Here is a 24781-nt window from a genome sequence, read left to right on the forward strand (position 1 = left end):
TAATACAAAAGCACTATGTAGTATATGTCTCTGACAACACGTTATTGCACTTTTTACAAGTATTACATTGGTGTTATAAATCAATATGTTGTTTTAAAACAGCATGGACATGAAAAAAAAGTTCCACCATTTTTGTTCACCTAATGTCTTAATATTTCTTTTATCTTCCCTGTTATGCAAGCGACGTGCTGTGTTCAATGTTTAGTTTACTTTGCACTTTTGAAATCATTACTGACTAGTTCAATATTCACAGGGAGAACAATTTAACGGCTGATTTAAGTAGCGGTAACAGCATTGCATCAGTTTGTAGAAAAACTGTTACATATAATAATAGCGAAGCTACGAGTTTTCATTAGAGTTATTATTAACGTTCTAAGAAAATACCTTATGCCGATACCAAGGCGATCAGAAATTGGCAAAAAATCATTTGAAATGTTTTATTCTGACACTGTTCGCATATGAATTACTCAAACATTGGACTTAAATCTATTTCAATCTTATCAAAATAGATCTAAATCGTGTTTATTATTAATGTCCTGACTCGTAAATGCTACACGCTTTCATTTAAACCCTTACAGCTCAATTTACATGATAAAAAAAATAGCATTGGTGTACTTAAAGCTCGACATTTTTTGAAAATGAGTATACGTACAGTATTATAAACAAAAGAAATCAAACTGACAAAGCCCCCAATATTGGAATGCACAAATCAGGATCAAACATTAAAAAGCAGAGAGTGTAGATAATGAATCGATCTGATAAACATGTTGTGTTTTTTAATTCTAGTTCATTTATATTTTTTGCAGTTAATGTGACTTCCATTTTCAATGAACTAGTACACAGTTTTTTAGTGCTATCTTAAGCCCGCCTACAGGTGCGGGATCTTTTCGCCATGTTGATGACATATTGGTGGCCTTCGAATTGTAGGATTTGATTAAACCCGCATAAATGTGAAAAATATTAAAATATAAGTTTTAGTTAGATGCAACATATTTCACATGTATACATGGTTTGTAAAGTTCAATAATGATTAACTTCGATATAATTCGAGGAAGTATTGCAATAATACTATTTGTACTTGTTTTGAAGTCTGGACTCAATTTTTTTCATCAAAAGATATTCGAATTGATGAGTAATACTTTTTTGAAAGTTGTGAACAACTTATTTTCTTTTCTTATAATTAAAACATACGAATCAAATCCTTACCGCAATATAACGGAATATAGGACTGCCATCTCTTCATTTGTCCAGCTAGAAACACATCAAAAAAGAAATGGAATCAAATCTTCATCAAAAAGTAATACAAGATTTCAAGCAAATTCACCTCCATGCAAAAGACAGAGAAAGGAATCATTAACGACCAAGCTGTTAAGAAATACAACTGGTGATGTTTGTGAGTTTATCAGTATATTTGATTCAAATGCCCATGAAATGCTGATGAAAAAATATAAAGCATTTGGTCCAGTTTACACATTTTCAGCTTTTGGAAAGAAAATGGTATTTTTATTTGAGGCGGATGATGTTGAGAAACTGAAAGCTGCTGAAGGTAGATACCCACAACATGTTGACTTCAAACATTTAAGGCGACACAGAGAGGACCAAGGATACCCAAAGGGACTCTTAATAAGGTAAGTTGTGAACATTTCATTTATCTAGCTACTCAGTTATTAGGTATAATCTGAAAAGCTAACCGAATACTGGCATGCGAACTAAAAATGTATTAAATCTAAGATTGGTAACATACTAAACGCTTCCAAAATCTCACCATTGTAAGTTTATGAAACTCTAATGTTAAAAAACATCTTCCTTTTAAATTATAAAATTACGAGGATTAAAGAACAACCAAATCAACAGCATTTGATTTGTTCGAAGAACTATCAAAAATTTTCCACCTTTGAGTTCAAAATTATTAATTTGTACGCTTAAATGGGCTGAAACTATAAAAAACAATCAGTTGATTTTTATTAATTGCGAAACAGAAAGTTTTGTTGTTATACAAGTAAAAAGTCATGATCTAAATTGTGAGGCTTGCTCATGATCTCAACTGTAAGTCTTCTGGTACTATATAGAAGAAAATTGAAATTGGTTACTCCCAGTTTATGCAGAGTTTCTTTCTGTCATTGGACTGTCACTTGACAACAATTCAAAAATGAACTTTGATTAATGAAATATTGCGTAATAAACTATTTCCTGTTAACAAAATATTAATTAAACTTTCTTTATCTTGATGACAAATATATATATGGTTGTTTAGTATTGAATGGTATAACATCGAAAAGGATTTATTACCTGATTTGTATTATACTTGCCATGATATGATGGTTGCGACCAGCGTAAAACAATGTTTAGCCTTCTGTAGTATCAGAAAAAAAGGTGTTTTCGTGTTGCACATTCTTTTGTATTCTGTGTAGCGTTTTCTTGTAGGTTGTTTCTTATCTCTTTTTTGTTTTGTTATGCTGATATAAAACAAGGAGATGTGGTTTGATTTCTTTGTCGCACCATTCCTGCCAAGCCTGTGTATGAATATTCATATCTTCTAGTTTAGAATATTCCCTATCGTGATTTCATTGATAGAGAATTGAGTTTTAGAAGGAATCTTTTTTTAACCAAGAGTTCCAATTGTGACTTTAAGTCATCCTTTCGAAAATTTTACGGACGCCATTGGAAGTTTGGTTAACCATTATGGAATATGTCGACTGATATATTCCAATTGATGCAACCACAATTGTGTCCTCTTTTCATCGATGATTACATCGTCGAATATTTCCGAAGTTTAGCTTACACGAACAGCATGACGGGTGACACATGTGGAGCAGAACTAATTACCCTTCCGAAGCAGCTGAGATAAACCCTTGTTGTTTTTGTTGGGGTTTACGTTACTCAATATAAAGTTTTCTAAAGTGCTTTGTCATTGTGCAGTCAGTGTGCCATTGAGTTGGAGTATCCCTTTAGTAACTTCAAGTTTCCTTAATATCTCTTTATTTTTTACATTAACTATTTTAACGCAAAAGACCAAATGGATTCATTAGTTACAAAATGTTCCAAAATAAATTTTCCTTGGCGTTCGGTATTTTTGTTATTCTACTTAATGTATTATTTCAAACAATTCATACGTTTCAGAGACAATTATCACAACAAATGATGTAAGGATAACATCGTCAAATGTTCAACATCTGCGAATGAATCAGCTTTATTTGTTTTGGATTTATTCAGATTAATTGCACATTAATGACGTTTTTACCTATCTAATCAGTCAGGGTAAATTAAAGGGTGCTGTGTTGGCCAAAATATGGGTTATCTTTATTTTCAAACACTTTTGATGAAATTGTATCATAATTTTTCAGTTCTTACTTGAGAACAGTTAAAGACCTAAAGTAATATTCAAACTTGTTTGTCTATGACAAACTGAGACCGCAAAAAAAAAGAAAGAAAGGGAAAAAAACAGTGTACAATCACAATACTAGTATTGTAAACTTGAGACTGAGCAGCACAAACCTCACAAAAACTGACCTGTAAGCCCTCCGAAAGGATAAAAAGATCCTTCTCCACATGTGATACCAGACGTGTTGTTCATGTAAATTAAAACTTGGTATTAAGTCACATTCATGGAAAAGAGAATAAGATTGTGAGTATTATAATTGGAACATATGCGTTGTCATCGGTGAAACTAATATTCTATTACGGTCAACCAACGCGTGATTGCGTCCGTAAATTTTTTCAACGGGGTGACTTCAACTTCAACACTTGAAACCTTTGGTTGAATATATACATCCTTATAACAAGCCATTGCTATTTATCTTAAATCTCATTGGTATTTCATTTTAGTAATGACAATGAATGGTTATGTCAAAGGAAGATTTTAAGTAACCCAATGATGCTGAAGATTGGTCATCAAATTAAGCATTTAGAAGAAGTATGTCATCTGTTGTAAAATCGTGAGATAATAGTTAATGGTGAACTTGTTTCACTTTAGATATTTAAGTTTATGGGTCAAAATTTCTGACGAGAAACTAATTCGCATGTAAAGGACATTTCAGATTAACGTTCCGAGAATATTATAACCTTTAATTAAATGCACGATATTTGTTCGTCAAAAGAGCGCCGGACATGATGAAAGAACATCATACAAAAAAAAACCAGACTGGACGTCTGTTTGCCCTCGTCCATAACAACAACAAAAAAAAAGACTCTACGTACAGATCTAAGGGCACTCTCAGTTACTGACATCATTGACAAGTCCAGAGCCAAAAACAAATAATAAGAAAAACAATCATGTATCTAAGACTAAAATATCAATCAGTACACATCCAACATCCTATGGATTTAGTGGAAATACATCAATCAGAGAAAAATTAACAAAGGAATGATTTCATCTTAACCTCTTGTAATTCTTGGTTAAATGCTTCCTTGTGAGTAGCAACCCTTTATCAAGAAAATCATGATAGAAAATACAAGCCCTGGAATATCATTTCATCTGGGAGATAAGTACTTAAATTTGATTGTTGCGTTATACATTTTCAAAATTCTGTAATATTTCAGCTTACATTAAAAACATTGGCAAATGCAGTTGAAGATTATACCATAAATGAATTTGGAACATTTGAAGTCGAACCAATCACAAGAGATTTCGCAATAAATGGTAAATTAAATCAAAATTATTTTTTTTTCATCAACTATTTCCATTAAGATCGATAAAAAATAAAACTCAATAGTTTTCAAAGATACCAGACTTATAATTTGATACTATAACAACGCACAGTGAATGTCGGCTACTAAATAAAATATCTCAATTTATATTATATTAATACATTTGTATATACAGACAAGAGCAAAAACAACTGTTGCGTACAAATTGTAATATTGCGAACATGATATTTTAGATAGATTCAGTTGTTTACAATAGTTATCAAAAGTACCAGGCTTGTAATTTGATTCGCCAAATGCGCGTTTCTTCTACATAAAGACCCATCAGTGACGCCAAGACAAGTATTTTACGTACTTTTAATTTTGTGAACCTCATAACATCACTTTTCGTTTATAATCGACAAAAAACACCTTAAAGGGACACTGTAGTTACGAGATACATGTATATAAAAAATCTAAAGTATGCTTTTTTTATCAATCATAAATGAAAGTCAATTAGTGAAATAATATATCACTTTTATCAGCATGAATTGTTAAATTTTGCCAAAATAAGCCAAGAAATATTGATGATGAATTATTCACTTGCAAGTGAATAATTCGACCTCGTTGAATCCGTATTCATGTGAATTTCAGTTTAACCCCTTACATAGAGATGGATAGTGCATGCAGTGTACGTGTTTGGTTATTTAAAGGAAAAGAATACCAACATTGAAAGTGAATCAGGTTAAATTCATTAATTTGATTTACTGATTCGATTCACAACATATCATTCTAAAAGGTAAAAACGATGATTTACATACATTTTAATCTATAACATGAAATAAACAGACATAGAAAAATCCAAATGCACGAGTCTGATATTTATCAATGTATATCTATATTTATGTTTATATCGCCTATATGGCAATCGAAGGACAGTCAATTACTCGTAGATGGCGTCTAGACTAAAATACACAGGAAATAACGCTACATTTCATCGAGCTCATGCGCGGTGTTTTGCTTATTTAAGACTTTTTATAATTTGAATAAATGTTTTACATTGTTGTAAATCGAATATGAGTCAAATCGGTGAACATGAATTTGACAACTGATGACCATTTAAGAGCAATTTATGACCAATGCGCACATGGCAAATATATACAACCGATGCATGCTATGTGCATCGACAATACACTTTAAAGAAGGTACTAAATTATAATCCTGGTACCTTTGATAACTATTTAACATGTTGTTATAGATATGTATGTCCTTTTATTGATAGTAAGGATCTGTGTAACAGGATAGTCATGCAGTTATAGTATACTGCTATGTAAAAACTAAGAATATCCCTGTTACTTTTCGCTGTGCAATTTTCATAATTTTGGTTAAGCTATTTTGAGTACGACTTTTCATTTGTTGTTTGTTTTACTGCATGGTTTTAATGTGGAAGGCCTTTTCTTGGCCATGAGTATGAATCGACATCTGGTGTTAGACAAGTGGATTTCCGTTCGATGACGACTCTATCAAAATGAACTTAATATGGATCTAACTGCTAATATACGAAGATACTTATTATATTATTCATATTTTTGTTTTAATGTTTTAATTTTGCACATCATCATTCTTTATGCAGTTACTTCGGAAACATAATTTAAATATGGGTCAAATAATTTCCCGTATCAGTTGTTAACGAGTTTGACTGTCCCTTTGGTATCTTTGGTCCCTCTTTTATAGATATGCTTGAACAATTGGCTGGTCTTCCGGGCTTTAGTATTGTCTTTTCTAAAAAAAAATTATGCATTAGCTTTGCTCAATTCTGTCATTTTTCAACTGTTACATATTTTTTCTCCTGATTTTAGCATTCGGAAGTGTTTTGTATGGAAATTCTTTTGAATCAACATTTACACAGAATGGGAAGACAATGCAGGAATTTGCAGAAAAGGCAAAGTATGGTATTTTTACTTATTTTTAGTTTGGTAACCTATTGAAAAAAGCGGAATTCTGCAGGCATATCAGTTAAATAAACTCATCATAGATAACAGTACTTAAATTTTACACTCACGCCAGACACGCGTTTCATCTAAAAAAGACTCATCAGTGACGCTCGACGCCAAATAAAGAAGGAAGTTGAAAAGCATTGAGGACCAAAACAATGTGTTCCTCCAACACTTATGTTTTTGATGATTGTTGTTTTTGCATCTGGTGTAAGTGAATGTTTTTCATACCAAATTTGATTATACTTTCATTTTTTTTAATTCTTGGATAATAATTTAAAAGAACATTTCGTGCATACTGACTGAAATGTTTATACCTAGTAACATTAACCTTCAGGAGTTCAAACATAATCAACACAAATTTCACACATTACGTCTTAAATATATTTATGTTGGCTTATATATATACAGCACCTCTGCTTTCTCCAGATTAATTTTGCTACCAGACTTTTTTTGCAGTCAGAGAAGAGATAAAATAGAAATTTGGGCATACTATCAATAATTATTAGTGTGTCATTTTTATATTTGAAAATTAAATATTATGTATCATCTTTCATCATTTTAATTCCTTTTGATATTATATAATTTTGGGGAACAAACTATTCTTGTTTGTCTATTCTATTAGAAATAACTTTGACGATGCTAAGAAGTTATTAATTACACCAGAATGTATAATGAAGATGCACCCAGCGTGGAAACGTCACAACAATAGATGGAATTTTCTGCTGAAAACCAGTTGGTATCAATCTTATATTACTCCACTCTAACAATGCACCATTGATCAAGAAGCTGCTTTAAAACTGTCAGAAATTTAAACATGAAATAATGTAATCATTAAAAATCAATATATTCAATGTTTCATATTATGTCTTTCCAAATACGGACGATCAACAGAACACAATTGGTACGACAATAATTCATTCTTACATGTGTATTAGTAAAAACATTAATGATACAGTTTTACTGCACTCAACGCATATTTCGACAAATAATGTATCGTCATTGATGACGGAGGCAAAAATATTTAAGAATTTCATAACTTATCACAGAATTGAAGAGCTGACAAAACAAAACAAGGACAAATAGTATAACTGAATCATTTATTGAAAAAAAACACCAGTTATGCAAAAAAGTTTTGATTAATTGTTAAAACAAAGTTGCTTTCATTGAATTTTCCATTCTAATGAGGTTAGTATAGTTGAACGTGTATTTATTTATAATATAGAAAGTGCTCTCAACCAATCAAACTGTGTGATCTAATGTATCTTGTTTGTGAGAACCAATGTAAAATCATTGTTCCTATTGTTTATGCCAACCATGGAAATCTTATAGTGGTATCTTTCGGGTCTGTTTCACATGACATAATGTGATTCGAGGGGAAAACGTTTGAAGTAGGGTTTCTCTCACAGTAACTAAAATTAAAAAAAAAACGAAAGATTTAAAGAATAAACTAATTAATAACGTTTTATTATATTTCAACTAAACAAGAAGATTCTTCATAATTTCATCTTAATAATCTTCATTAGTTCTCCTTCAATGTAACACTACAGGACAAACTAAAATGTAATATACTTAGTTTAATGGTAAGTTTAACCGGCTGCATTAAGACGACAATGTTGAAGGCTCTGTTCACCACAAGCAAATAACACTAGCAAATACTGTATTATTATTTTTTTTAGCAAACTTCGTTTTTTTAAATTATCTAATTGGCGACCCAGAGATGATTAATGGTTAAGGCAAATAATAACTTTTCATTACAGCTATGGATATGATCGAAAGGCATTCAAACGACACATCTGATTGTAGTATTCTGTCACATTTGTTGCAGAACAGAAAACTTAACGATAAAGAAATCTACATTAATTTGACAGATTTACTGGTTGCCAGCATAGACACAGTCAGTTTAAAATAATGGAATCATCCAACCAACGTTTTTCTAAACTTCTTTACCCGGCCACGCCCACAATGTGTTTTTGTTAGATGTATTTCTATGTGTACCCATCTGATGAGGTTTTTTAAAACTGATGTGTCTAGTTCGTTCTTATGTTATACTGTTACACAATTGTCCAAGGTTATAGAGAGGATTGGGATACCGCTAACATGTTTAACACCACCACATTATGTGTGTATGTACCTGTCCAAAGTCAAGAGCCTGTAATTCAGTGGTTAGTGTGTTAGTTTGTTACATATTTGTTTTTCGTTCATTTTTTTTGTATATAAATTTTGCCGTTAGTTTTCACGTTTGAATTGTTTTACATTTGTCATTTCGGGGCCTTTTATAACTGAATATGCGATAAGAGCTTTGCTTATTGTTAAAGGCCATACGGTGACCTATATTTGTCAATAACTGTTTCAGTCTTTGAAAGATTTGTCTAATTTGCAAACACATCATATCTTCTTTTTTATATTCAGACATTAAGGGTCTTGTAAATGTTAGTGGCATAAGGCCTCTATTTTTCTTGTTTTATGTTTCAGACAAATACAACCTTACAATGGTGTCTCTATGAACTTGCATGTCATCCCGATGTACAGGATAACATTATTTCTGAAGCTGAAAGAATATTGGAAGGAAGATCAAGTTTGGAGAAGACAGACTTGGATAAATTAGAATTTCTCAGTGCTGTTCTTTGGGAAACGTTAAGGTTGAAACTCAAACTTGATTCATTTTGAATTTAGACAAATATAAAACAAAAACCAGATTTGTTATGCTTCATATAGTATCGATTCTTTATTAAGGTCATACTTTTCAAGCCGATATCTAAAGTATACAATTGAAATTTACAGTATAAAATGCGAGACAGTTCTATTGATTGGAGCGAGTATGACAGCTCTATGTGTACTATAATGCCATCTGTAAGGAATTTGTTTTCTCTTACGTCATAGCTGTAAAAGTATCAAACATGAAAGCGTGGTATAACCTTTTCATTAAACTCCGCATAACAAGAAAATAATAGAAAAGAAATTTGTTGATTTTTTTTTTACTTTTAAACTGGACATTAATAGCAGTAATGTTTTCCGATTTCATCCATTTGATTAAAAAACAAGTACTTCCATTTTATTCTTTTAGTCTAAAAGCTGATAACATTACAAAAGGGGTCATGTTTGATCACCCTTTCCTTTATTGTTTACTATTAAACATCCAAAATGCTATTGGGGTAAATTGCGAAATATTTATTGATATAGCTAGTAAATTCAAAGTTATTTAAATTTCCGAAATCGATCCGATTTGATGGCATGTTCGAGATGTAAACAATTATCATCTTAGCCAAATGGTAAGATTTATCACATCATACGTGTAATAAAAATACCGAACTCCAATGGAAAGTTTCTTAATTATTTGCAAAATTAAAAGTCCAAACACATCATACGAATATGAAACAACATTCATATTCTTGACTTGGTAAAGGGTTTTCCTTACGTAGAAATAGTGGATTAAACCTGTTTTTGTAGTCACCTAAACATCTCGCTTGTATTAGTCTTGTATGTTCTGCTGAAATATTGATGACATTGAAAGGGCGGTATGTGACAATTGTTAAATATTCGTTGAATGTGTTAGAGATTTTGAATTTGCCAATTTGCTTAGGGACTTTGCGTTTAAAATTTTCCTCGGAGCTCGTTTTTTTTTTGTTATTTCACTTTTTGTTGGAACTATCCTCATCTTTACTATATAGATATAGGAAGATGTGGTGTGAGTGCCAATGAGATTACTTTCCACTTGATATGGTTCGGACCTGATCGTTACCAGTTTGTTTAAATTCTTCTGTGTCGTCATTTTGATGATAGATAACTCGTTTATGAATCAAAATTCATAAAAGTTATACCCCGGTGAATAATAGGATAATTTATCGCTGTGTGAGAACTTTTATGGCTATTCGTGCTTCCATGTATTCAAATCAAAATTTACTTACAGCAAAATGAATTGATTCTGAAGATAAAGGTAAAACCATGTATACCTTGCTAGTTAGCTGAACCGTCAAGTCATTATTATGTTAACTTTACTACCGTCCTTTCGGAGTTGTCTAGTCCTACAAACATATAGTTTGGCTATCTGTCGGGCTAGTCTACTTTTTTAAGATGGTAGTATATCAAACCTTATAATGCATATGACTTCATATATTAGCTAGCAAGCAAGCTAACCAAAGAAATTACATTTACCTACACACTCAATGCATTTTGCTGTAATTATTCTACGTCAAGTGAGAATGTGTCACCCAATTAGCATTGTTAGGATCTATGAAAGATATAATACTGTTTAAAATTCTCATTCAATGTGATTTTCTTGTTTTCGTAACAATAACCTTAATAACGTTACCTTTCTAACGTGACGGTACCCAAATTGCACCTATTTTGACAGTTTTTTCACCTACGTTTTTTTATGATCAAGAAATAAATGTCATTAATGTGTCTATTTTGTAGCCCTATCCTTCTTTATTGTATAGGTACGCCAATTTAACTTTTTAATCCATTTTGAGTCCTAAAAAAATGGATTTGAATCAACCTCCAAACTGTTCATGATTCTGTACTGAGGAGTACCCAAATTGCATCCATGCTTAAATCCACATTGTCAAAAGTCTAATAACCGAGCTTTTGTTTAATTTTTTCAAATATTTTGAACAATTGGATATTAGTCCATGCTTACTCTTCATATTTTACGAAATGGATACTTATAATATATTGTATTTGCTAATTTTCAAAAGATGACGTTTTGATGACGTCGCATAATGACGTTTTCGTACATTTTGTTTTTTCAGTTACAGTCCATCTGTTGATAAATACTGTGAACGTTTTGTGTATATCTAAATATGTTTACCTATGTTAAAAGACGTGCATAGTATCAAATCATAAAAATTCAATTTTTTTAGTCTCTAGGTAATCTTGTAAGATTTCCGTTGCTATTTTTTCTAAATAGGTGCAATTTGGGTACTCGGTGCAATTTGGGTACCCTTACGTTAGACATAACACTATGTTTTTAGAATATTTTCGAACTTTTAATTTCTTTAAACAGTACAATATCTCTAAACTGAACCTATGTTTGCTCTTAGATTGCATCCAGTTGGATTCTTTACAAGTCGCATAATAAAAGACTGCATGGAAGTGAAAGGTATTATGATACCACCTCAGGTAAGTATATTGTTGTTCTACTGAACTATATTTTAAAGCTTATATAATACTACCGGTGGGGTGAAGATCTATTAAATACACCATTGTAGTCCTGACAACCCATCCGTGATGAATTTTATTCCTTTTTTCTACTTTAAGGAATCTTCTAACGTTGAATGTATTTACAATTGTTCAAGACCCGACACTATTTAACGTCTGACATGTTATGCAGCCATTTGTAAATTGTTGAAAGAGTGCATATTGACTTGAAGATGTATTTTTGGTTACTGTTTATATATTATAAGGGTATTGTCTTAGGCACTTTGTCGTTTTTCGATATACATGTAGTGAAAGGAAAAGAAATCCGATTGATATCGTTTAGATGGTTATACATTCTTGCTTTACAAATATTCGACTTTGACCGTTCCTGATGATGGTAAATCCAGAAAGCGCGTCGGACGCATGCAATAATGTGTTGTTTTCATAATTTACTGCACTGGATCGATACCACTGTTGGGGGTACTATCTGTTTCCGAGGATGTCATCAGCTCAGAACTTGATGCGACTGTCATAACCAAGAGTTTCAAATGGTAAATTTTACGCACGCCATCACGAGTAGGTTAACCGTTTTGGAATATCCGTTTCACATATGATATCAGATATTGTCCTTATGTCGTAACAACAATCCAGTTCCCTTCTCACGAATGTTACTTACCTAATTAGACCATTTACCTGGTTTGTAATAACATGATCAACACGAAGGGTGCCACATATGGAGCAGGATCTGCTTACCCTTCCGGACCATCTGAGATCAACCCCAGTTTTTGGTAGGGTTCGTGTTGCTTAGTCTTTAGTTTTCTATGTTTTGTTTTGTGTACTATTATTTGTCTGTTTGTCTTTTCCTTTTTTAGCCATGGTATTGTCAGTTTATTTTCGATCTATGAGTTTGACTGTCCCTCCGGTATCTTTTATACAAGTGAGAGGTTTAGCTATTTATATAACCAGGTTCAAACCACCATTTTCTACACAAGAAAATTACTGTACCAAGTCAGGAATTTGATAGTTGTTATCCATTCTTCATTCTCTGCTGTGCAGGGCTCCTCTTGAGCATTATCGCATTTATTTGGTGGGTTTAAGCTTTTGATTTTGCCTTTTGTTTGGAGACTTTCTGTTTTGAATTTTCTTCGGAGTTTTCTTCGGAGTTCTTCGGTATTGATATGATTGATTACAAATCTTTCAAAAATTGTCAGTTTAAAATTTCTGAAATTATATGAAACTCAGGTTTTAACTTTTCGTCCCCGAGATTATCAACAGCCCAGTAGTAGTCAGCACATGTGTTGACATGAATATCAATTATAATGTCTTTTTTTTAATAAATTTCCTGTTACAAAACTTTGAATTTTCGAAAAACTAATGATTTTCTTATCCCAGGAATAGATTACCTAATTATTAGTTATTACCTAACTTTTAGGAATTTTGAGTCCGAAATGCTCATAAAATTAGTACTTGTTTGGCTTTATCGCTATTTTGAATTGATAGCGTCACTGATGTGGATTATGTAGACGAAACGCGCCTCTGTCGTAATAAATTATAATCCTGTTACCTATGATAACTATTAACTCACCAACCCTTGATTTTAAAAGACTGGGTATGTGCAGAATATTTGCGGAGCGTTTAAAAGATTTTAGATAATTGGATAGTCCAGTTCCACATTATTGGCATACATTAACTCAGTTATAATGTTTAGCATACACATTGTCAAGTATATGTCTGTTTCTTATTTGGTTGTGCATGAATACAGATTTTACTATAAGGCTTGGAACGAGAAGGAGGGGTATTATATCACTTGATTGTGAATTGAAATTTAATCTAGCAGAATATTTAACTATCAACTGACATTCCACAGTTTTACTTTTCAGTAAAATAATTTTGTAGGTACAGTAATATTAACGATACATTCTTTTTTGCTACAAATGCGCAATTCGACAATCATGTGTCTTTAGTGATGCTAGAGGACAAAATACACACAGCGATTATTCTACATTTAATCATACCCTAATAGAACAAGTACTTCAAAATAAGCATCGACTAAAAATTGGTAAATGTATTCATCTGTTAATATTTGTAATTTGATGGTGCCTTATGCCATATAATGCCCGTTTGTCAATCATTTTCATATGATATACCTGTAACCTCGTTTATTTCTGTCTGGTTTTTCTAGGGTAAACATTCAAGTAGGATTATCGATAAGCCCGATATATGATGAATCTATGATGGTCCAGTTGTCTTTTACATATCACAGATACAAGATTTAACATGGTGCATTAAAATTCAAATGTATATACACATTGGCGTTGTCAGTTTATTTTCGATTTATGAGTTTAACTGTCCCTCTGGTATCTTTCGTCTTTTAAATATTTGATTATGACATGTCAATGAAAACTAATTGTTATATGTCTACATATTCCATATGTATACTTAGATTGCATGGGGAGGAAATTTTTCTAAGCCTCTTTAGTTAAAACAACAAATTGTGCTCTGGTTTCCTGATTCAAAAACAGTTTAGTAATGCGGTGTGTACAGCTAAATTTGTGTCTGTTTTATTTACAAGTGCCTACTATCGTCCTTCAAATCGATTGTTTGTTCCTTCGTTTATCGTCAGCGCTAGACATACGCAACCAATAGAAAAAAATCAATCATCAGTTATAAATACTTTAACATTGAGCTTTTGTTTATTTAATTGTATTGTAGATAAATTTAGAAATTATTAGAGTTTTTGGATTCCATCCCTTTATGTGTAGATGGCCTAATATAGATTGTGGCTATTCATTTTATATCACTTTTTGTAATATAGCATGCATTAATGCATTTATACATCCTTGGCTTTAAATATTCCGACAGAACCTGAAAAGTGCCTTGGATGCAGCAAATTAATAATATGAAATAAGCAGATGTGGTATGATTCAAATTGAAAAAAATTACCATATCCAAACGACGTGCATTTAAGAAATTATATGTCACCGTGCAGCACTCAACAATGGACAAATGCCATTTGGTAATACATAAAAAGTATGGTATTTGTTTACACAAATCTAATCGTCATATGATATTATTCATATTTGTACATGTGATACAATAATTGTGCAAACCACGTGCTTCATTTCAGACCAATGTTGCTATATCAATGTACGTGATGGCAAGAAATTTGGTTCTTTTCCAAAACCCAGACAAATTTGTACCAGAGAGATGGATGACTGATAATGCCAAAATAAAAAAGCTTAATCGTGATGTTTTCTTTGGTTTTGGACCAAGAATGTGCTTAGGTATATATTATATATGTTTAATATCAAATCACAAACTGTAAAATTCAAATCACCATTACCGAATATATAGTTACGAAAATATCCTTTTTATACGTCATGCAATCATGTACTGTGGATTCATTATTATTCGTTGGATACCAATTTTCGTGGATTTCGTAGATATCAAAGAACCACGAATTTAAATGTTCAACGAATTACAAATTTTCTTAAGGAATGTATGCAGACTTTACAAAAACCACGAATTTAAATATCCACGAATATGCAAGTTTTCCTCACAGCACGAAAATTGGTACCCACGAACAAAAATGAATCCACAGTATTCGTTTCATGTCTTGATTGAGAATGTTCTTCAACTTTTATAATAGCAATACAGGATTGATATGTGGTTTTGAAAGTGACGTATAGAGGACGGAACTAAATACATTATTTACCTACAGTTTTCAAGTATAATACGTTATTTCCCCATCATAACTCCTGAAATTCAGTCAATTATGCTGTAAAGAGTAAAATCACAAAAATACTGAACTTAGAGGAAAATCTAATCGGAAAGTCCATAATCTCATGACGAAATTAAACTTATGTACATTTATGGATTATTGAACTGCAAAGAAGTATGACAAGAGAGTTCTGAGAGAGAACTAACTCTTAAGCTTTGTCATAGATCACTTATGAACCAAGATTTACAATATAAGCAAATTATGCAAAGCTAGATACACAAATTTTGCTCTCTAAGACTCTTTTACCTTGCAATAGTATTAAAACATTTGACTTCTCTACACTTTACATAAGTATTCCCCATTCCAAAATAAAAGACAAATTGGAAGAGTTGGTATAGATTTGTTTCATAAAAAAATGGCAAACGAAGATACAAGTACTTTGTCTTAGATAGACATTCAAACGAACAATTCTTAAACTGACATTATCAGATGCTTGATTTCTTGATTGACAACATATTTGTTACCTTTGGATGACGTGTTTTTCAACAGACTATCGTCATTCTCATGGGAATCAATTGTGTCTTTCTTTTTTCCGTCGTGTTCCTTGATTATTATGATGAGGCTGACATTATACATGAACTTCTTATGAAGAAGAATAAGAAGTTAGCAATATCCTTTAACTTTACTTTCTCTATATAGATGATGTTCCCTCATTAAATAATTCAAAATTAGGTGACTGTGTTGAACGAATCTAACCCAACTAGAGAGAAAAGAAACAACAGATATAGTTTAGTCTGCCTCATATCTTGACTTACATCTAGAAATTTTTATTGAGAGTCGGTTGAAAACAAAACTTTTCGACAAAAGAGATGATTTTAGTTTCCCAATTGTGAACTTTCCATCTCTGTGTATTAACACCCAGTAGCGCCTGCATACGGAATATATATATCCCAATTAATACAATATTCCTGAGCTTGTATTTCTCATCATGATTTCCTTGATAGAAGGTTGTGCTCAAAAGAAAATTATTAAACCAAGAGTTCCAAATTGTTAAGTTGAAATTACCGGGTTTGTAATAACATAAGCAACACGACGGGTGCCAAATGTGGAGCAGGATCTGCTTAATCTTCCTGAGCACATGAGATCACCCACAGTTTCTGGTGGGGCTCGTGTTCCTTAGTCTTTAGTTTTCTATGTTGTGTCTTGTGCACCATTATTTGCCTGTTTGTCTTTTTCTTTGTTAGCCATGGTGTTGTCGGTTAATTTTCAATCTATGAGTTTGACCCCTGGTACATTTCTCCCCTCTTTGAAAGGTTTATTATCATATAATTTAATTTTGGATTTAACGCGTCTTCTGATTGGCTGACGTTATTTTGTTATCAGACCATAGACATAATTTAGTCATGTGACCGTGACATCATCAACGTTTTTTTCGTGGTTTTCTACGGTTTGAAATGGAATTTAGAATTAAATTATAAGAAATGACTGTAATATTTTTTCTGTCTATTCGAAATAACATAAAAAAATGTGGTGCACACTGTTAAATAACCCGCTACGCGCATTGTTCAGTGTGCACCATTTTTTTATGTTATCTCTGCATAGACATAAAAAATATTACAGTCATTCCTTAAATTGAAATCACAGCCCATCGACATCATTTAAGTCTTAAAAGAAAGGTATATTTTTCTTGATACACATTCAAAAACATCTTGTCTAATAGTGTATGCAAACAATTTTGTTTGATGCAACCCCATCCCAATGTTACCAACCAATATACACGGAATTTTGTATTCCATTATTTATGATTATTCTTTTCAGGTAAAAAAATGGCTGAAATGGAAATGAAGCTCTTTATCCTCAAAGTAAGACATTTAAAGTTTAATGATATTTATGTTGTATATATGACTAAAAATTAATGCACAACAACAACATACTAGTTATTATATTTATGGGAAAATATTATTTCAGTTGCTTATGGACTTTTCGTTTAGAACTTTCCTCGGTGTTCAGTATTTTTATTATTATTTTTTGTCATCTTCAGAAAGGACTTGTTAAGACTGACACGTTGGTATTGGTAACGTTGTTGAAGATTTTATTCATCGTTATGTCATTTTTTACATTTACTTTGGTTCAGCGTTTAGCGTCGGGGTTTTTCCTTTATCAATCAAGTATCTAGATTTACAAATAAGCTTATAATTTATCATAAACTGTTTACACATAGAAATATGTCTCGCTTGTCGTCAGAAAATTCAGAAAAAAAGACAAGTTGATATACATGTCCTTGATTTATAACAAGTAGTTCTATCGAGCTGACTTAGACAGAGCACATTACATTAGAAATTGCTCATTAATTGAACGTTACTGGACCATGAACAAGGGAATATGGCCTTGGAATAGTCATCAAACTGATAGTAATGCAAATGTATAGAAAATATCATTGATCAATCACAAGCAGTTCCTAATAAACTGATAGGCAGAAAACGTAACATTTATAGATGTAAATTAATCTTAAGTCACTGGTTCATGTCCTAGGGGACATGACCTATCAACAGTCGTCAAACTGATGGTAATAAAATCTATAGAAAATATCATCGATCTATCACAAGAAGTTCCCATTAAACTGACTCAAACAGAAAACTAAATAGTTGTTCACCTCGCCAGAAGAGCAAAACATGTGTTTCGCTTTCCGTGACTCTCGTTCAATGCGATCAGGAGCAAATAATATAGCCACCAATGACCTATATGGCAAACATTTGATATACAATTTACAATCAGTTTGACTCGTAAGGCTTTTCGGCTAACAGTATCGATTTGATATAATTTGTGTTCGGTTATTTTTTAAGACACGGTCAACCCGATTCATCAAATAGGAGGTAGGATGTTAGTATAGAGTTTATGAATTGACTGATGCTGCAAGTATGTTATTTTCAAGGAAATATACTCTCTGGATATGTGTAACTCAACCATCTGGCCCTAAACGGTGTAAGCTCTCCTAACAAGGTGATACATAGAGGCAACAGCAGGTTTCCACTTTCCGGACACAATCTATTAGACTTAAGGACTTCAGGGTTATGTGTTTCAGAGGATTTTTTTTCTGAAAGGCTTGTTTTGAACCAGTTATATTCAATTATGAATTTGGTAAAAAAAAGCACAAGAGAAGAAGGTAAAACTGATCTCAGTTTTCTACACGTGCGTAACTGTAAAGAGTTATATTTAATGTATGAAACTCTTCTATCTTAATCGACCCTCTTCATTTTATATTCATTACAGTATCTGTGATGAGTTTATGCATTAGTCAATATAAAAGAACAATGAACAATTGGCACACTAGTTTGGCCAACCCTTTCATTTAAGAAAATGTTTGTACTAAGGCAGACAAATTTTATAGACTATTTTTCTCAAAATTTCTTGGGAGTTCGGTATTACTGTTTTACTTTTTAAGATGGAATAGTTATAAAGCCAATTTGGACTGGACTTTATTTGTTTGAAATCCGATTTTGTTGGGAGCTGACTCAAATTGTCACAAAAAAAGACTTTCTAGTTTATAACATACATTTTCACGTACATTTCGTGTGTCACCGTGGGTATTTTATTATGTCCCAGTTTGCACAGATTTCACCATGATATCATTAACGCCTATTGACCATAGGTTAACGGGTGTAACTATTAAAAAAAACGAAAATTTGTCTCATTCCTACGTTACATACAAACTGAACACTCTAACACAATGTATGACATATCGGAGGACATTTTAGGTAAAAAGGAGTATTGAGAAGTCTATTAAATTGAAAAAAAGAAATGTGGAATATGTCAAAAAGATAACAACCCGAACAAAGAGCAGATAACAGCCGTATGTCACCAATGGGTCTTCAGCGCAGCGAGAAAATCCCGCACCCCGAGGTGGTCATCAGCTGGCAGCCAAATAAAATTGTGTACTTAGTTTAGTGAAAATGGGCGTTACTCAAAACATAAAAATAAACTAAAATTAAAAAAACATACAAGACTAACAAAGGCCAGAGTCTGCTGACTTAGGACAGGCAAAAAACCCGGGAGGGTTAAACATGTCTTGTGAGATCTCAATCTCCCCCTATCATACAAGAAGTGCGAGGCCGATATAAGAAGAGGTAGCAAAAGAAACTAACATGCCAGCTTCAGACCTCAATTAAACTGACTAAAAGATTATGTATTCATCATATGAAAATCAAGTACTGTGGATTCGTTTATTTTTGTGGGTTCAGTAAACAATGCATTTTCATGGATTTTTAATTGTGTGGTTTGGCCAAAGTCTGCAAACAAGCCTATAGAGCCTTTGTGTTTCTTTGAACCTTTGAATTCGTGTTCCGCCTATACCAAACTTTAGGGGCTTCGTAGCATACCCTCTTAATAGTTAACAAAGGTACCAGGATTATAATTTAATATGCCAGACGCGCGTTTCGTCTGCACAAGACTCATCAGTGACGCCCGGATTAAAATAGTTATAAACACAAACAAGTACAAAGTTGAAAAGCATTGAGAACCCAAAATTCCCAAAAGTTGTGCCAAATACGGCTAAGGTAATCTATACCTGGGATAAAAAATTCCTTATTTTTTTGAAAAATTCAAAGTTTTGAAACAGGAAATTTATAAAAATGACCATATAATTGATAATCATGTCAACATATAAGTGCTGACTACTTGGCTGGTGATACCCTCGGGACAACAGCAGTGGCATGGACCCAGTGGTGTAAATAATTATCAAAGGAACAAGGATTATGATGTAATACGCCAGACGCGCGTTTCGTCTACATAAGACTCATCGGTGACGCTCAGATCAAAATAATTATAAAGACAAACAAGTACAAAGTTAAAAAGCGTTGAGAACCCAAAATTTCTAAATGTTGTGCCAAATACGGCTAAGGTTATCTATACCTGGGATAAGAAATTCCTAAGTTTTTCGAAAAATTCAAAGTTTTGAAACAGGAAATTTATAAAAATGACCAGATAATTGATATTCATGTCAACACATAAGTGCTGACTACTTGGCTGGTGATACCCGCGGGGCACCAGCAGTGGCATCGACCTAGTGGTGTAAATAGTTATCAAATGTACCAGGATTATAATTTAATACGCCAGACGCGCGTTTCGTCTACATAAGACGCATCAGTGACGCTCAGATCAAAATAGTTATAAAGCCAAACAAGTACAAAGTTGCAGAGCATTCAGGACCCAAAATTCCATAAAATATATGAGAAGAAGGATTTGTAGCCTTTCACGTTAGGGATTCTAATTCACAACTTTAGTGTTGACATATCTCATCTAATGATCTATTTTAGAAAAGGGAAAATAAATAGAAAATGAGAAGTTCCGTCGACAAAATACATCATTTCCTTTTAAAACAAAAACAAAAGTTTTCCTTATGTTATGTTCAAGAAATAATTCATGGGGGCTTGAATATATCGTGATTTTACCACGGGTTGGCCCTTTATGACAAATACTATCCTGAGAGAGAACGAGGGGTAAAATATCGGCATAAGGGACAACTCGTGGTAAAATCACGATATATACAAGCCCCCATTAATTATTTCGATTCTAATAGGACAAATACGGCTATTATTTGGATCGAAATGCTCTAGGTGGAGGCAAATAGTTGCCGTTACCATAAATAAACGCACTATCAAATTGGCGTAAAAGAACGGAGCAAACTGAATTGGTGACATGCTTAAAGTTTTTACAATAACGTATTTAGATAGTTTGGGGAGGATTTAAATTATAATTTACTTATAATGTCTTATATGATTTTTTTAAAATCTGCTAATACCACATTTAGCATCGTTTGTTTACGTTTCCTTGTTGTGATGATTTTTGTTTTGGCAAGCGTATATATTCCCGTAAAATGCTCATATTCTTACGTCATCGTTCTATGACGTCGGGTATCTCATTCATAAAAAAATATATGACGTGGGAGTACGATTGGAACAGCCCTGACAATATATTCATATTTTACCACGGGTGTGTACTCAAAGCTTATATATAAGTTAAGCAAATATTGCAAGGGTCACAAAGAACAAAAAAACAACAACAACGTTGAACATTCCAATTTCATATTACCAAATTTGATCCAAATAATTTCATCCATTGTACATAAACGTAATTATACTGATAGAAATTGTAACACGGTATTGACTGATGTACTCATATTTTGACAATTTTACCTATTATGTCTGTTTTGTTCACGCATCGTTGTAAATGTAATAGAATCTGATGCGACTGTCATACAAGTGAAAGGTTTAGCGCTATAAAACCAGGTTCAATCCACCATTTTCTACATTTGAAAATGCCTGTAACAAGTCAGGAATATGACAGTTGTTGTCCGTTCGTTTGGTGTGTTTTATCATTTGATTTTATTCATTTAATAATTGACATTCCGTTTTGAATTTTCCTTGAAGTTCAGTACTTTTGTGATTTTACTTTTGAATAATACTTTGATATTTTAGTTTTGCCAACAGTTTGAGTTTTCTACGGATGATACTGAAATGGATCAAGTAGTGAAATTACTACTGTCACCAAGCAGACCAGTCAAAATCAACACGGTATTGCGACAACTTACGGACTGATTTAACATTAATATTGTTGTTACATTATAACAAATATCAACCTACTATAAACTGCAAAAATGATCAGTATTTTAAGACTTGCAATTTGAGGTCAATATTAGGTCATAATGAAATTTAACCTTGACCTTCAAAGTGTACTATGACCCTGACATTGTGATATTTGAAAGGTCAAGTGGTCCTGAGTTAAATGGTGATAGTCTTATGTTTCTACGACTTCCGGTTCTCAAGTTTGGTATTGCACCATATATTTGATGATTCATTGTGACCTTGATGAATTTTGGAATTGTCCCATATTGTTTTCTACAATGTTGTCCTCCAACTGCAGATCGTTTATCATTTAAAAGATTTGAGATATCTATTGTCGTTTTAGAGATAATGGAGAAATTTTGCGAGCGGAGGCATGTATTTCTGAATCAACAACAGCTTACAACTAAAAATGTTAAGAAATTGAAGAGGTTAACATTGTTATATGTTGACCAAATACCAAAAACATTCCATGGAAAAATCCTCCAAAAAATCAATTTGAAATTTTCATGTTTTGCATTGACTTTGTAAGTTTCACAACTTCTATTTATATAGTTGATATTGCATCATTTTTGGCACTTTGTCAAATGGGGTCATCTGATAAATCAAATTGTCTTAATAAACTCTACTTAAAAATGAAAATGTAAACTCCTTTTTCATCCCAGGGGGAAGGTTGGGGTCATTTAGTGCAAAAATTCAAATTTCTCAGATGGTAAGGTTGTCGCATATCAAATGAAAAAACATAAAGCGTACATTTCAAATTTCAAATTGACGTCCCCCAAAAATTAATTGAAGGGGTCATTGAGTGCAAAAAAATAAATTTTCTTTTTAGATAGGGTTGTTGTTTATCAAATAAAAGGTCCTGATTTTTACATTTGAAATATCAAATTCCCGACCTCCAAAAAATAGTTGGATAGGGTTATTGAGTCCAAAAAACAAATTTTCTAAAACATGGCGTTGTCGCATATCAAATGAAAGGTAATCTACTCTATGTTACATATATCATACTTCCGATTTTTCTCAAAAATTAGGTCATGAAGTGTTAAAAGCGAAAAGTTTCAGAAGGTATGCTTGTCGTATATCAAACGAAAGGTCGTACAAAGTACATAACAAAAACACCAATTTTACAGGAAAAACCTCTCAATTGCAATTGAGACACTAGTTTATTTATGTTAATTTTCCCAAAAAAACTGAACTAATATAAAGAAACCCAATTGTCTTGAGAGTACATGTCAGTGTTTGTACCTCGTAAAAAAGATTTACTGCTTTGACAAAGTATCGTTATTTCATTAAATATCATGTTGTTAGTCTCAAGCAGTCTCTTTAGAACGGACTTGATCTGAAACATAAGTGCTTGGATGCTGCTGATGGCGTAAACATAACGTGAAGTACGCCAGTCTTCTCCTGCCTCTTTGTAAAACTTTTTCAGGGCGAAATTCTGGTTTTGAAAAAGCTCACGTAAATCTTTGATCCTTAATGAAACAATCCTAACTATTTCAAAAAGTTTTTCTTTCCTGTCATTATTGGTCATTGTAATCCATTCATTTATTAAACTTTCCACCTTTTGAATTTCGGTGTCCAGACGCTTCTGTAGACTCTGTAATGAATTTCTGTCTTCATGGCCAAATAGATCTTGATCGCCATGCTTGCTGTTTAATCCGGGTGCTAATTTTTTCCCATCAACAGATAACACATAACTTTTCCCACGCGGCAAGAACTTAAATGCTTCAGTAATGATACCGGGGAAGATTTCCTTTGGAATATTTATGTTTACACTTTGAAAATTATTTATCGAGTTAATATTTGGAACAGCAAAGTTTATTTTACTTTTTTGTGGATCATACAGTCCTTTTGATGATGACCCATCTATCACTTGACCAATAGATTTTTCACCAGACAAAAATCGAAGAGCCTTTCCATGAAATAACCGATAAACAACCTTCCAAAACTTCATCGATTCGGAACTATACTGCATCTGTGTAGTATTATCTAGGGAATACCATTTAGCAATGTCAAGCAGCAATCTAAAGGCAATATTGTGAATCGGAAATTTTCCAGAAGCTATCCCTTTCAATAAAAGACAGAAATCTTCTTTATATCCACCTTTATTTAAGTTGTTCAGAACTGAAGGGAGGATTAATTGAACATCGCTTGACAGTTTTTCCTCAGGTGAATCCGTGAAAAGTCTTCTTCGATTTTTTCCAACGGACCCATTATATGTAGCTTTTTTAGGAGCTTTGGTGAGATGACACTTATTTGGTGTAGTGAAACTTGTTTTTTTTGCGGGCGTTGTTATGTTTTGAATCTCTTGAGGTAACGGGGAAACCTTTGATCTTTTAGGTGGATGAAGCCATAGTCCTTTCTTTTTTCTTTTATTGTTTTTTCCTGCAATTAGAAGTAAACATTAACTAACTGGCCATTGTTTTTATTTTGAAAGTCTTTTATAATAATATAAAGGTGTTACCTTTAGTATCACATACATTAACATATTTAAAGATTCATGGCAATGGGGTCAATGTTAGGTGAAACCTGTCAGACAGACATGTACACTGTACACCTTACGATAATTCCATGCACCAAATTGTATGTATCTAATATTTATGGTAATTGAAATATAGACTCACTAAACCATGAAAACATGAAAGACACTGTTTGGTTTCATATTGTACATCCAAAATATTTTTTTT

At 32.5% G+C, this 24781-nt stretch overlaps 1 protein-coding gene across 2 annotated transcripts; it reads left to right on the forward strand.

Moving 5' to 3' along the window:
* The first annotated feature begins 370 nt into the window (after positions 1 to 370).
* LOC134718724 (cholesterol side-chain cleavage enzyme, mitochondrial-like) lies at positions 371 to 22920 on the forward strand. Of its 2 annotated transcripts, none has more exons than XM_063581412.1 (11): positions 371 to 1628; positions 3826 to 3913; positions 4540 to 4639; positions 6483 to 6570; positions 7243 to 7352; positions 8378 to 8514; positions 9093 to 9259; positions 11660 to 11738; positions 14884 to 15040; positions 17296 to 17339; positions 21951 to 22920. In XM_063581412.1, the coding sequence occupies exons 1-11, from the start codon at positions 1027 to 1029 to the stop codon at positions 22068 to 22070; spliced, it is 1692 nt and encodes a 563-aa protein (XP_063437482.1). In that variant the 5' UTR covers positions 371 to 1026; the 3' UTR covers positions 22071 to 22920. The 2 variants fall into 2 exon arrangements, with proteins under 2 accessions (XP_063437482.1, XP_063437483.1); XM_063581413.1 differs by lacking the exon at positions 21951 to 22920 and adding an exon at positions 18410 to 18752.
* The last annotated feature ends 1861 nt before the right edge of the window (positions 22921 to 24781 follow it).

This window comes from Mytilus trossulus, chromosome 5 (genome assembly GCF_036588685.1).
Source record: "Mytilus trossulus isolate FHL-02 chromosome 5, PNRI_Mtr1.1.1.hap1, whole genome shotgun sequence".
In the NCBI taxonomy this organism is placed as follows: Eukaryota; Metazoa; Mollusca; class Bivalvia; order Mytilida; family Mytilidae; genus Mytilus; species Mytilus trossulus.

Coding starts and splice junctions, on each gene's coding strand:
- LOC134718724 (XM_063581412.1), top strand. CDS start 1,027: ATGATTAACTTCGATATAATTCGAGGAAGTATTGCAATAATACTATTT. Junction 7,353..8,377: donor GAATTTTCTGCTGAAAACCA/GTTGGTATCAAT, acceptor TTTTCATTACAG/CTATGGATATGATCGAAAGG. Junction 8,515..9,092: donor TGGTTGCCAGCATAGACACA/GTCAGTTTAAAA, acceptor TTTATGTTTCAG/ACAAATACAACCTTACAATG.